Below are 13,990 nucleotides of genomic sequence, written 5' to 3'. Positions count from 1 at the left end.
ATAAATGATTGTTGTGGTCAAATTTCATTTTAAGTTAAATAAATAAGTTATCTTAACAGTAGATAAATACAGAATAATTTGAAATGATTCGTGTGAATAAATTTATTTACTTGCATCAATGCACCATAATAAGCATAATGTTGAATATTAAAAGAAACACAATTTTTGCTATATAATGTTTAACTTATAGACTATTCTTTTGAGTTAGTATAAGAAGTCCATAAAGGAAATTCAAGGATTAAATACTTGTCAAAATTTCTCTGTTTTTTTTATGACCACTACGAGGGTGAAACTAGCTAGTTTTAAATCTTATACTGAATAATAATACTTTAATCTTATAATAATCTGATACCGTATAATAAATGTGACATAAATTTAATTAATGTATGTAGTTTCAGAATAAATTACAAGTGAACAATTTTTCTCGATAATTGAGAATAATTTGAATTAAATTAAACTAAATCAATTAATAAATTTTCCGAACAATAATTTAAATTGAATCAAGTGAATAGATTTTTTGAACAACAGATAACGTCAGAACAGTTTATATTGAATTGTTAGACATTTTAAAGTTTATTTCAATTCCAAACTTCGGGGAACCTGGACCACTTTGTCTCAAAGATGGCAGTTTTGTAGTTGTGGGTAACTCGAGCTCAGGATTACAATCCTCAGTCGATCACAGATCTCAATCAAGTTCAGGATAGTTCAGGGTTGCTCTAGTTCGAACTTAGGCTCGTTATTCGCAGCAAGGCTCGCGTTCCTTCACATCATTGGGGTCGCGATCGCTAAGGATTTAGGTTTCCTATTCTCAATGCGACTTCCACTCGCACGTGGTTACCCCAACTTATCATATTGAGACTCGAGCTCTCCATCAACTTACAGTGTCCGCCTTCAGTTATTGAGCTCTGCCCTCATTGAGCCCTAGAACCAGGTTCCGAAGTTAGGATATCTCTTCCTCAGACTCCAAGATCGATGGCCATGTGCAGTATTTCTGTTGCCCATGAGATTCCTCGTCTGCCTCGATTCTCGTACTTTTTACACTAGACGAAACACATGACAATTTTAGTCTCTTTTCCGATACGAGAAATTTCTACAATCTCTTTACAACACTACTTCACCCAAATATTAGACCTCAAACACTTTTATTAATACTGACCATAGCACAATTAATTATATTTCATATATGTTATGACCTTCATCATATATGTTACGTCTTTCTCTGATATTATCAAATATTTCCAAAGCTATATATAATGAACAAGATACTGTTTTTATTTTGTTACATGATTCATAATATAATTCCTATAAATGGATAACGAGATTGTACGAACATAATATTGAGCGTTTACGAAACATTTAAAGATATTCAAGTCTGGATATATTCAATTCTCGTCACAATATACTCCAATTACAAATATGGTTTAAATGTTGCTACAGCATACCCTTCTTGGACCTCTCGTGATGCGAAAGGATTCTAATAACTTCTAAATTAAATTAAGAAGAAAATAGGGGTTTTTGTCCATAAATTTATAAAACGAGCAAAAATGAGAAATACTTTCCGAGAATCGGAGTGAGATGCAAGGGCGGGTCTAGAAAATAAAAACTGAAGGGGGCCAGCCATAACCCAGTTTATGATAGGTATATCATGAGATTATAATAAACGTCGAAAAATATATATAAATAGTAGCTTAAATTATTTTTGTCACTCAAAAAATTGGGGATCCTATGCCCCCTGGCTAGTTCCGCCTCTGATGAGACGAGAAAGAATTTTTCGAGAATCAAGGCGAGACGAGATTTCTGCAAAATTAACGAGACGAGAATCCTTGTATATTGTCTCGTCTCGTGGATATGGACGGAGAAAGGAATTGTCTCGTGGGGGGGCAGACCTTTTATCTGCTGGGGGCACTGTAAATACAAATGAAAATTAAAAGATCTTATAGATGGCATTTTTATTCGTTGTCAAAAAGTTGGGGGGCAATGCCCTCTATGCCCCCCATAGCTTTGGCTATGCTGTAGTGAACACCTTATACAAAGTTTTAATCGCCTTTCTTTCAAATTTGACTGTATTATAGTGAACATTCGTCTTCTCTATATAGACTAAAATTAATATAATGAAACACGTGCTTTTCAATCTATTTGCACTCACACTCACTTGAATCACATAACCACGAGATTCCTTTCAAGGTCATATGAGAAAGGTAAAGTACGCATACCAACCAGGGGCTCTTTGCACGTTTTATCTCCTTTTCACATGTCTCTACACGTGATAAAGTCATTGACTCAGTGATTGCATGAGATAATAATAACAAAAAAGTCTTCCCTCGACACTAACAGAGAAAGTGACATAACGGTGTTGTGTGTATGTTGAGTCTCAACGTGTATTTGTTATGCAAATAAACCTTGAATGAGTAATCATCTATCTTTCTTTTTTCTTTAAAAAAAGTAGTAATGACTTCATCTACACAAATCTGTGTTATTGTGCTATTTCTTTCTTTTCTTTTCTTTTTCTTTTTTTTATGACTTCATCTCAATTAAGAAATATTTTAGATACTAGCCAGCTCGTTTCTTTTTCTTTTTTTTCTTTTTTTTCTTTTTTTTTTTTTTAGAAAGTAATAATATTTCGTAGAAGTTGCTTGTTAATTACAAGAATTTTCTTTTGAATGAACTCAACTAAACATGCTGAGCGCACAAAAGTGTGCAATACTTTTCGTAACGAAAAACCTTGACAATAGTATATTGTATTCAAAAGATGCGCTGATGCATACTCAGTGATGTGTTGCTAGAATTTTTGGTAGGTGTACCTAGTCTTTTATCCAGACGTGTTAGCTGATATTTCCCCCAAAAAGTTCTTGAATTTTCCTCAATACTTTTTGGAGATACAGGTGTAGCATGTAAATAAACAATATGGTCTCCCCTTAGTGCTTTAGAATCGCCTCTGGAATTAAGAAAACTAAATTTAGAGTACCCACTTTTATAACCCTGTCACTAACGCTCTCATATTTGGTGAAAGTGGTTCGGGGTTCGATTTCTGGTAGGGACACTCGGTCGAAAAAGTGTAAAAAGCTTTCTCAGGCCAGCCATCCTGAGAATTAGGTTTTCCTGGGTTTTCCTCATTCACATCAGGCAAATGCCGGGATGGTACCTAACAAACATGTCTCAGACCGCTTCCTTCTTTTCCCAATCCTTTCTTCCTCCCCTTTCCTCGGATAGTGTGATCACCGAGTGACGTCATCTCTCATACATAACCGATTAAGGGTCTTCACTAGAGCGAAATTAAACTACCGCTAATTTTAGAGTTTTTGTGTAATATCTTCAAAACAAATAAAAATATTCGAAAAGTAGAAACGTAGTGAACTAGACAATACGATTTTACATGTGATACTGTTATCACAACTCATCTATCTTCCTACGATTTGCAACGGTAGCTAGTTTTAGTATTTTTTGCGCGTTCTGTAAATAGCGGCATGCCAAAAGCAGATAGGTGAATTGTGGTGAAGGTATCACATGCAAAATCGTATTGTCTAGTTCACTACGTTTCTGCTTTTCGAATATTTGTATTTGTTTTGAAGATATTACAGAAAAACTCTAAAATTAGCGGTAGTTTAATTTCGCTGTAGTGAAGACCCTTAACATGACCATAGATGCCGAAAGCCCAGAAATCTAAATTCTACTCTTAATCACTTCTATACCCCATGACACCCTTGATTTCAAGTAATATACTATGAACTATTAAAATATATATATATTAGATGAGTATACGGCGACCCGGCTCATGAGCTACAGTTTAATAATTTAGCACGGGAAAATGTAAGCAAGAGACCATAAGTTTGTAGTGACCTAGAACCCGAGTTAGAGCGAGCTCGAGCCAGTAGCATCATTTCAGGTTTTGCCGGAAGGGTGGGAACAAGATTATCCACCAACATAAGAATTTCATGTTTTCTATTAGTATTCTAGTATATAGTTTATTAGAAATCATTTTTCAAACTCAGGAGGCTATAGCACCACTTCCCTTCCTAAATTACGTCCCTGGCTCGAGCCTCAATCTAATAAGTGAACGCAACCACGAGTGAACGGAAGCCCCACTGAGGATAAGAAACCTGAACCCTCAGTAAGCACGAGTCCAATCAGATTAGTGAACGGAAGAGCAGCGAATATAATGAGTCCGAGTCATCGTAAGCCTGCACTGCACCACCCTTCATGATATCGTTACAAATATTAGTTATTGTTTCTTGGTATTTCGTTAGTCACGCTTAAACACAAATATTACCAACACATAATTTAACCAATTTTTCCTGGGCCACTGAAGATGTGTCTGGACCACAATCAGGGTTGCCAAATAAAAATAGTCAAAATAAAGGACAGGTTGACGAGTTTCAATAAGTATTAAGAGAAGAAAGAGTTTTGATAAAAATCATCTACCGGTTAAAAAAAAAAGGCATCAACTAAAAGGAATAATTATTTTAGACTGAAAGAAATACAAAAGTATGAACTAATACAAACAGCTATCATAAGAAAAATTAAGTTAATCTTACTCTTAAAACATTGGATTTAGGTTACTTAAACTTTGTTCAAAAACTTCACATTTGATTGAACTGCACTTATAATCATTTTCAAGTTTGGATTTTTCTTGAGGAAGTCGAAAAACTCATTCCAGCTTAAAATCGAAGAGTTGATTGCTGCTATAATAAGTTCAACTTTCATCAACTGGGCAGAACACCTATTTCTTGTATCAGTCCGTTTCAAATTCATATGTGAGAGAACTCTTTCCACAAATGAATTTGACGGTGGGATGTTTAGGAACAAGGAGGCGAGCTTAAATAAAATTGGCAACTCAGAGCATTTCTGAAATAGCATTTGCCATTTACTGCCCACATTCATGACGACTCATTAAAAATTGCGGGCTTTTAAAGTCGTTGTCTTAGGTAAATTTGTCATTTGGGCAAAATACGGGACTTTTGCTGTCCCGTATCAAAGCTCCACAGAACAAAATCATAAAATAAGGGACTGTCTTTTAAAATCCGGATCTAAATATTTGTGGAAATCTTGTAAACACCAACAAAAAATATCGTTTTAAATAAAACAAAAATATCAATTAAAATATAATTGTTCTAGTTATATTAATTTGTTGTGACTATTTGTGCGATACTCTAATGAGTAATACTCTACAGATCAAAACTGCATTGAAGAATTTTGTCGCTACTATGAACTTAGTGTTTGAATTAAAAAACAAAATTACATTTTTGTTCACTAAGATTCTTCCATTTTGCCAAAGTAGTAAATTATTGTGCAGGACGACCATTTTACTCTGTGGAAGGAGGGGCTAAAACAAAACTAGCCACAAATAATGTTAGTTGTTTTGACAATACTTTCAAAATTTTAAGTTCTTCTGCCACCGAAAGTAATTTGAATTGTAATATTGAAACTGCCAAAACGTTATATTTAGTTGTAACTTAATTTTAAAGATTCGTCTAAGTCAAAATAAGGGTTTAGTTTATGGTAATGCTCAAGATTTACTAATCAACAAACAGATCAAACAAGTTAAATGACTGATGAAATAAGAGGTGTTCTTTCATTTCAGATATTTTTCCAAATTGTTTTATTTAAGAGATTTTCTTCAGGAAATTCAGTTCTTCTTTCTGAGCTTTCGAATGGAAAACAACCTTCATTTCCATTACATCCTTTTATTTGTAAATTATTCATTGAAGCTCTGGAAAATTCGAGATTGCTAACAAAACTCCAACTGGCCAAAGCAGTGTGTATATACTAAAAATATATATTTGTGTGTTACGTAGCCGAAACTATATAATTTTAATATATATATATATATATATATATATATATATATATATATATATATATATATATATATATACATACTGCTTTGGTCAGTTGGAGTTTTATTACATCCTTTTATATGTTAATATCTATATTTATGAAACGAAGCTTAAGTTATAACTAACTAAAGTTTATTTGTGAGGCTTTTGCAATTCTTTTATATTGCATTTTCCTATCAGGTAATTCAAACGATATCTAATTTACTTAATTCTAGTATTAGACAACTTGAATTTTCAAAATTATACGTAAGAAGATAATTCAACTCAGGACCTTGACTGGTTAAATAATAACGAGTCGCTTATTTTTTGGTTACCCAATTTTATTGAAGCGGGGTGTAACTGTGAGAATTACTTTCAGTTGTTTCATTTTATTGACACAACTTGCCGACGGGGCCCCCAATATAGTCCAGTGTCTAACAGTACTTTCATTTTGTAATTCAATTTTATTGACGAAGCCCAGATGACAGGGACGAGAGTCAAGTCGTGCAGGTAACCAGGTCAGGATATTTCAGTCACGTGTTCTAGCGTTGTGTACGCTACTAAATCATTACGTCTTTACTATTTGTTCCTTTTTTCTTTTATAGTGTGTGTGGCATAATCATGAGAAGTGACGTAGGAAACAAGATGTATCCTAAGAAGTAATAGCTGTGGTTGTGTTCAGTTCGTGATATCATGTTCAATTCCCAGCAAATACAAATATATTGATATCTGTGTTGCCGTGGGATCAGACAGTAGTACTTGGATAATTACTTAAGCCACGAAGTAACACCTTCCTATAATAGCAAAAAACTAGCAACAACGATTACGTAAATCTCCCTAGTGGTTTCGGTGGGAAATTTTAGAAGTCGGTCTGATTTGTTAGCCCTATGATTATGAGGCGAAATGCACCTCAAGTTCGAATCCCACTGCAGAGCATGAGCCTTCTTAACCAGGGGTGCTCACAAAGGGGGGCTATGACGCACACTGCGTCATTGAAATATTTGGGGGGGTTAAAATCTATATAAATATGTTTGAGAGGGTGTAAAAATTAATCAAAAAGTTTTTTTTTCATGGAAGAACACCTACGGATAGACAATTGAGGAGGGTGCGTCATGAACATGAGGGGGGTGGGCACCACTGTCTTAACTGTCCTCGGTATTCTGTTATCGTGTACCTGTAAATTCATGACAAATACAAGAAAGAGAACCTAAGAATAAGAAAAGAAGACTTTTCGAAGCAAATAAGTATTCGAAGGTGTTTGGCTTTGAATTGCAATGTGGAATACCTTGATAGTTTAAGTTTCTGTGAAGAGCATGGACGTTTCTAATTGTTCTCAATGTTACAAAACAGTTTAATTTGTATTGTCTCAATGTTACTCCACTGATAACCATACTCTCGAGTTTTATTTCATCCAATGTGTGTGTGCCTTGTGATACACAAGCACTAGCATCAGTAAAATTTCTGCGTTTATCTTTTTCAAATCGTTATTCTGTACGAAACATCTGGTGTTGGGTTTAACTTTGTTACCACATACTTCTGGAATTCACATCATTGACCAATTATCAGTTAAATTTATAAGAAACTACAGTTAATTCTTTTCTTTAATCAGAAAATTATTTCTTTTTATCTTTTCCAGCAAGCTACATGAAGTTCTGTAAACGAACGGATCCAAAACTGAACGAGTGTATCACAAAGTCAGCCATTGACTTTATTCCATACCTGATGAAAGGTAAGTAACATTGTCAGAATATTTCCGAGAGGTGCAAATTATTTTACAGTAGCAAATGCTAGGCATTTTATTCGTCCGTTGTTTCGTCCATAATTTCCAAGGATCATATAAAATAGAGGATCTGCCCTTACAACAAAATCCTGAAAACATACGTCACAGTTTCTCCACCCCTGCTCTGCCCACTCCGCCCAATAGGATCGCAAAGTTTTGAGCCAACAATCAGGCGATGGCAGAAACGAGAGTAGACAATCAGACGTGTCGATGCTTGGCTGTGTTTTGGCTTCATCGATTTAATAGGATGAAGATACATATGGGCAGATCCTCTATTTACATCCTTGATAATTTCTAAAGCGACATTAATACATGGAAAAAATGATACGTTCAGAGAATTTAAAGGAATCAAGTTGAATTACCAAACGTTTGAGAACAAGAGACATAAAGGGCCTTATGCAGAGTTAGTTTTCTGCGTTATGTTAAAAGCTTGCCTATCGCGTGATGCTAACTTTTCTAACACGTTCGTGAAGATAATAACTATTTATATCGAAAAAGACCAACCACGACTTTTCCACAGGGTTGTCCAAACACAACAGGAGAGATCAATATGAGACAATACGTGTCTTACCTTGATTTCTCCCAATGTGTTTGAACAAACCTGCGGAGAAGTCTTGGCTATCCTCCCTCGATATAGATCAGCGTTTCCCAACTTTTTTCAACTTGCGGCACACTACGGGTGTTACTTGGATTCTCGCGGCACACTTATAAAATATTTGTAAATATAAAACACAGTGGCATTTTTCTGTGATTATTGATGTCCTTCTTACAGAGAAGAAAGTTCTATCACTGGTTTTTCCCCGTGGTAAATAATTATGCTTATTTTTCATTCTAATTTTAAAATAGAAAACAATTGCAATGAAATATTGGACTCAGTTTTTTTTTTTTTTTTTTTAAATTACGCTTTCTTTTTTAAAAACTGTATCCAGCCTTTTACTAAGAAGGAAGATCACTAAATAATGAACGAACAAACAAATCTTCTTTACATTTAAAACACAAATGTACGTAATTTGTCGAAAGGATTGAATGATATTTTAAATTTTCAAGTTACGAAATAGTCTGCAATAATAAAGAAGCAATAATGGTCATAACAATGATAACCTTTTTTTCAACATTAGAAATGTTCAGAACAGTAACCCGGTATGAAACTTAAAATTGTAGTTTTACAGTAGAGGTTCATAGAAATGTGAAATACAAATATACATTTTTCCCTAGGTTATGCAATTTGATTGCTATAAAATTAATAATTTTGTTTCGATTCCTCGCGGCACACCAGCGGCCCATTCACGGCACACTAGTGTGCCGCGGCACACCGGTTGGGAAACGCTGATATAGATCGTTGCTAACTTCACTAACGTGTTTCTAAATACAAAAGTTTGTATCAAGCATTAGTCAAGCTCTTAATATAAGCTTAAAACGACTTTGCATAGGGACCAAAGATTTTACCGGATACGGGATAGTTAACATTTCTTTTTTTTTTTCTTAACATTATGTGAATTATTTGCAATTTCTGGACATGAATCTTTAAAGATCTAAAGGAAGCTTCAGATGGAGGTCTTAAAGAAGAAATATATCTAAAATGACCAAAATGTGCATTTAATGTATGAAATGAAGGCATATCAAGTGTTCGCTCCAATGACTTTTTCTCATATTTTCGTCCTTTAATTTGACATTTCTACCTAGGCATTAAAAAAAAAAAAAAACTGCAAGAACAGCATACTGTAGGCTATATTTCATGCAACTTACAGAATTTATCCAATCTTAATGAAACGTAGCATGCAGAGCTGAGCTTAACTTAACCAACCTTCATTTGACTACTAATAATGTAAATTTGTATGTCTAAGTGGGAGAAACAATGAATGGTTAGCCTTAACTTCAGCATGTGAAATAAGACTAAATAAATAAATGCAGATCCTTGGTTTCCGGGTGTATGTGCTTTCAAAGTTGAGATTAGGATTTAATCACAATGCGCCCTTCTCCTCTTAGAAATCACTTATTGCAATGATCTGCAAATCTTGACCGATTTAGAAATGAAGATAGGTCATGATCTGTTCATATGCACCGTAAATATTTTCTATAGTACTTCGGGCCGCAGTGCCTCAGTGGTAGAGCATTCACCTGTGGTGCGTGCGGTTCCTGATTCGATCCTCTTTCACGCCAACTGAAGTTTGTGGTGTACAAACACGGCGTGCGTAGATTTTCTCAGAATTCTCCCGCTTCCTTCCACTTTCTTCATTCTACCATTTCATTCTCGTCTCATCATCACTGTCTCCTTTATCGTACACGGCATATCAGGCACGTAGCCAGGATTTCGTAATAAGAGAGGTCCGTGACGAAACACTTTAATTATCACACCAGGTGCTCGATCATTCTAAATTATTTTACTGGCAACATATATTGTTTCGTTTAGCTAGGATTTCGTAATGGACGGGGGGGGGGGGAGTGCGTGACATGAAAATAGTGTGGTTATCACACCAGGAGCTCGATCAATCTAAACTATTTTACTGGCGACATATATTGGTTTGTTAGGGCAATAAAATGAGGATATGTTAGTAAGTATTTTAATAACAAACTATGAAGAAATCTCGAGTAAAAGAATATAAAAAATATATATTCTTTCGTCTTTCAAGGTCATTCGAACTCGGTTCTTCTTGTCTTCTTTCTTCTTTTTTTTATATTTTCGCTTAATGCTGTCAAGGGGGAGCAAGGACATCCCTTTTGCAGGAAAGACATTCTACACTGCTCCACAAAACTTAAGCAACTCGAAGAAAGTGGCAGAAAATAAAACGACACCATCACTGCACCAAGTATAATGAACAAACCGACGGTCCAGATACACAATGCAACACAAGTGAAGACGAACAATACAGTTAGGATGTACAGAGTGACCAAAAAGTTCAGCACAACAATACCTCAACAGGTGAAGCTGGATTGTGCGAGGGCATAGGCAGTCAATATGGCGTGTGACCACCACGAACAGCTATACAGGCACGACATCTGGCCTCCATGCTGCAAATCAGAGTGTTGATCAAGTCTTGCGGTAGATGTTGCCACTCCTCGAGGAGAGCTGTTCCCAGGTCAGGGAGAGTGCGTGGTGGTAGACTGTGCTGCGCTATTCGCCGTCCAAGAGCACCCCACACATGCTCGATGGGATTCAAGTCCAGAGAATATGCAGGCCATGCAATACACGTAATGTCTTCGCTCTCCAGATAGTCGGAAACAAGATATGCACGGTGTCGGCGGGCATTGTCATCCATGAACAGGAAGTCTGAGCCAAATGCTCCGCGGAAATTGCGCACATGTGTATTCAGGATTCAATCCCGGTACCGTTGTGCTATCAAAGTGCCATGTTGCACAATATGGAGGTCCATTTTCCCATTCAGCATAATTCCACCCCACACCATAATGGAACCACCGCCATAGACGGCCGTTCAGCAGTGAAGTTTGGACGATAGCGTGTTTCTGGCTCTCTCCACATTAAAGTCCGACCAGAATCAGACGACAAACTTAATCTCGACTCATCGGAGAACATGACACGCGCCCACTGGTGTTCCCTCATGCAACATGTTCCTGACACCATGTGTAACGCGCACGTTTGTGCTCCACTTTCAATAGCGCACACAGCACAGGCCTTCCTGCATACAGTCCTGCTCTGTTGAGCCGACGACGAACAGTTTCACGACTCACGCGTTGTTCTGTAGCCTGAAACAACTCATTGGCCAGTTGAGGGCGTGACTCTTCACGGTTACGTTTGGCAGAAATTGTGAGAAATTCGTCATCGACGGCCGACGTCTTCTTCGGACGGCCTCCTCCATGACGTCTACTGACTTCACCTCCATTTTGGAAGCGACTCCACAACCTTGACACAACGCTTTTGTTCACGTTGAATTCCTCCGCCACTTCCACTTGTGATCGACCCAATTCCAACCGCCCAATTACTCGCCTGCGGTCAAAGTCACTCAAATGTCGTCTATCAGTCATTGCAAGGTGTGTACCCCACACAAGAACCACTAACCTAATGCTTGGAGCCTCGGACACTACTGGGCTGTGGTGTACGCCTCATGGCATAAGTTGTTCACCGCGCTTGCAACGGTGCTGCTTATGCGATAGAGTGGGCGCTCGCCTTGTCTGTGTGTCTCTGACGCATCTCTGTGTATGTGCATGCCACTAACCAGTGCTGAATGGGCCCCACACGTCGCTTATATCACGTTCTCTCGGGTTGCTTAAGTTTTGTGGAGCAGTGTATAAAATAGATAAGTGTTGCCGGAAAATTGAATTTTTTTTTTAACGAGTGTAACTGGAATCAATGTTAACAGGTTCATATTACTCGTGATTGTGGGCATTTTATTCTACCTGAGAGTCTATCTGTTCGAACCGGTTTATCAATCATCATTTGTAGTCCATAGGATTAGCATGAAGCTAGATAGAATTCGGAATGCTCCGTTACAATAATCTCCATTTTTAACTTGACCTCCCTCCCGTTTCCTCTACACAAAACTCCTCATAAGAAAGAATAACCCAACGCTTGCGGTAGCTTTATATTTTTAACACTGGTAATTCTTATTCTCGTTTTTCTTTCTTTCTTTGTTTTGTTTCATTCTTCCTTAATTTTTTCATTTCTGGTTTCGAAAGGGAGGGGCGTCCGGAACCCCCGGACCCAGCCCTTGGCTACGTGTCTGGGCATAAGCGCGGGACGTAAAACTGATTTTTTTTTTTATTTCGTTTCTCCAGTACAAATCTTAAGTTCTGGAGTTGAGGTTTAACTTTAACTAAGAAGGCTCTTTGATTGACGTTGTGGTTATTTATAATAAGCTAGAATAGTCTTTGTTTACACTGTTTGACAAATTCTAGGGAAAAAATCACATATTGACCTATAACTTCAGAGAACATGATTCGGATATGAACACTAGTCCGGTTTATTGTAAAAAAATATATATGTAAAATAATAATAAAAGAGGATATGAAATGGAAGTGTCACGAGTGCAGAAATTTTGATCTCATCAGTAAGACGCATGTCCACCCCGGAAAGCACAGCGCTCTGCAACATCTATTTAGTATCTTGACGATAAAGATGTTCAGAAGGGCTTGGGGTATGTTTTTCTTTTTCCTTAGAGACAGTTTTAAAAAATTTGGATAGTACCGCAATAAAAATTTGTTACAGTAAATAAACTTTAGCTGAAACAAGCATTTTTTTTAAATCTTAGCCTTGTTCTATTATGTCTTACCATCTTATTGATTACATCACGTTCATTTTCCCGTAGTTTAATTTTATTACTATTGTTTTGTGCTTGTTTAAGCATCAGAAAAATAACAACAATATTCATAAACATTTCTTACCCCTATAAAAAAAACTAACGAAAATCAGCACGCAAAAAAACTTGTTGAAATATATAATATGCACAGTACACATTAATAATATAGATACAGTAGTTTAATAGTGCGAGAGTTTCAAAAGCCGCTATACGCTCACTACAGTTTCGTCTTTTTGTTTCTTAGCCTACAGCAAGTGCAGGGTATAGTTATACCTAATTATTACATTTTTCATTTATTCTTTCATTTGCTGTACATTTCAATATTCTTTGGAATGAAAAATTTTGTTAAATACAGTGTCGAGTACCTATATCTTTATTATTTATTTCTTCATTATTTTTTATTTTTAGCCCGTTAATTAATGCTGAAATTTAATGTTTTTTCTGTTTTTTTTTTTTTTAATGAAGTCGAATTTTAATGATCAAAATTTACTGATTTCTTCTTCAAGTCTACTTCTGTACAGGTAGAAATGGAGAGCTTCATGACTTAACAACGTATTGTCATAGTCGAAACGTGAAGCGCTCCATTCCTACCTGTGCACAAAACAGATGATAATCATGCGCTAATAGGAGTCCCGTAACTACTAACCATAAAGACAGCAGATAAAGTCATATAACATTCCGTGCTGCTAACTTACTATAAGAGAGAGGTCGTAGTGGCTCAGTGGTAGAGCGTTCACCTCTGGTGCGTGTGGTCCCTGGCTAGAATCCCGCTCACGCCAAGTGACCTTTGTGGTGGACAAACATTGTGTGAGTGGGTTTTATCGCGGTTCTCCCGTTTCCTTCCACTTTCTTTATTCCACCATTTCATTCATTTCTTATCATCACCCTCTCCTTTACCCTAGCAGGGCCGCGGTGGCTCAGTGGTAGACCGTTCACCTCTGGTGCATGTGATCCCTGGTTCGATCCCAGCTCGCGCCAAGTGAACTTTGTGGTGGACAAACACCGTGTGTGTGGGTTTTATCGGGGTTCTCCCGTTTCCTCCCAATTTATTCATTCCACCATTTCATTCATTTCTGATCATCATCGTCTCCTTTAGCCTACCGGCATAACCACGGGATGTAAAACTGAAAGCTTCCATTTACTAT

General features: G+C 36.7%; 1 protein-coding gene across 1 annotated transcript in view; it reads left to right on the top strand.

Moving 5' to 3' along the window:
* LOC145693524 (protein takeout-like) overlaps window positions 1-13,990 on the top strand; it is a 53,559-nt gene that overhangs the window by 10,925 nt on the left and 28,644 nt on the right. Inside the window, exon 2 of the mRNA XM_081769591.1 lies at window positions 7,450-7,542. Coding sequence (XP_081625717.1) covers window positions 7,450-7,542 — 93 coding nt within the window. The remainder of the gene's footprint in view (window positions 1-7,449; window positions 7,543-13,990) is intronic.

This window comes from Thermobia domestica, chromosome 8 (genome assembly GCF_964235325.1).
Source record: "Thermobia domestica chromosome 8, izTheDome1.hap1.1, whole genome shotgun sequence".
Classification (NCBI taxonomy): Eukaryota; Metazoa; Arthropoda; class Insecta; order Zygentoma; family Lepismatidae; genus Thermobia; species Thermobia domestica.
This window is presented reverse-complemented; position numbering and strand designations above follow the sequence as displayed.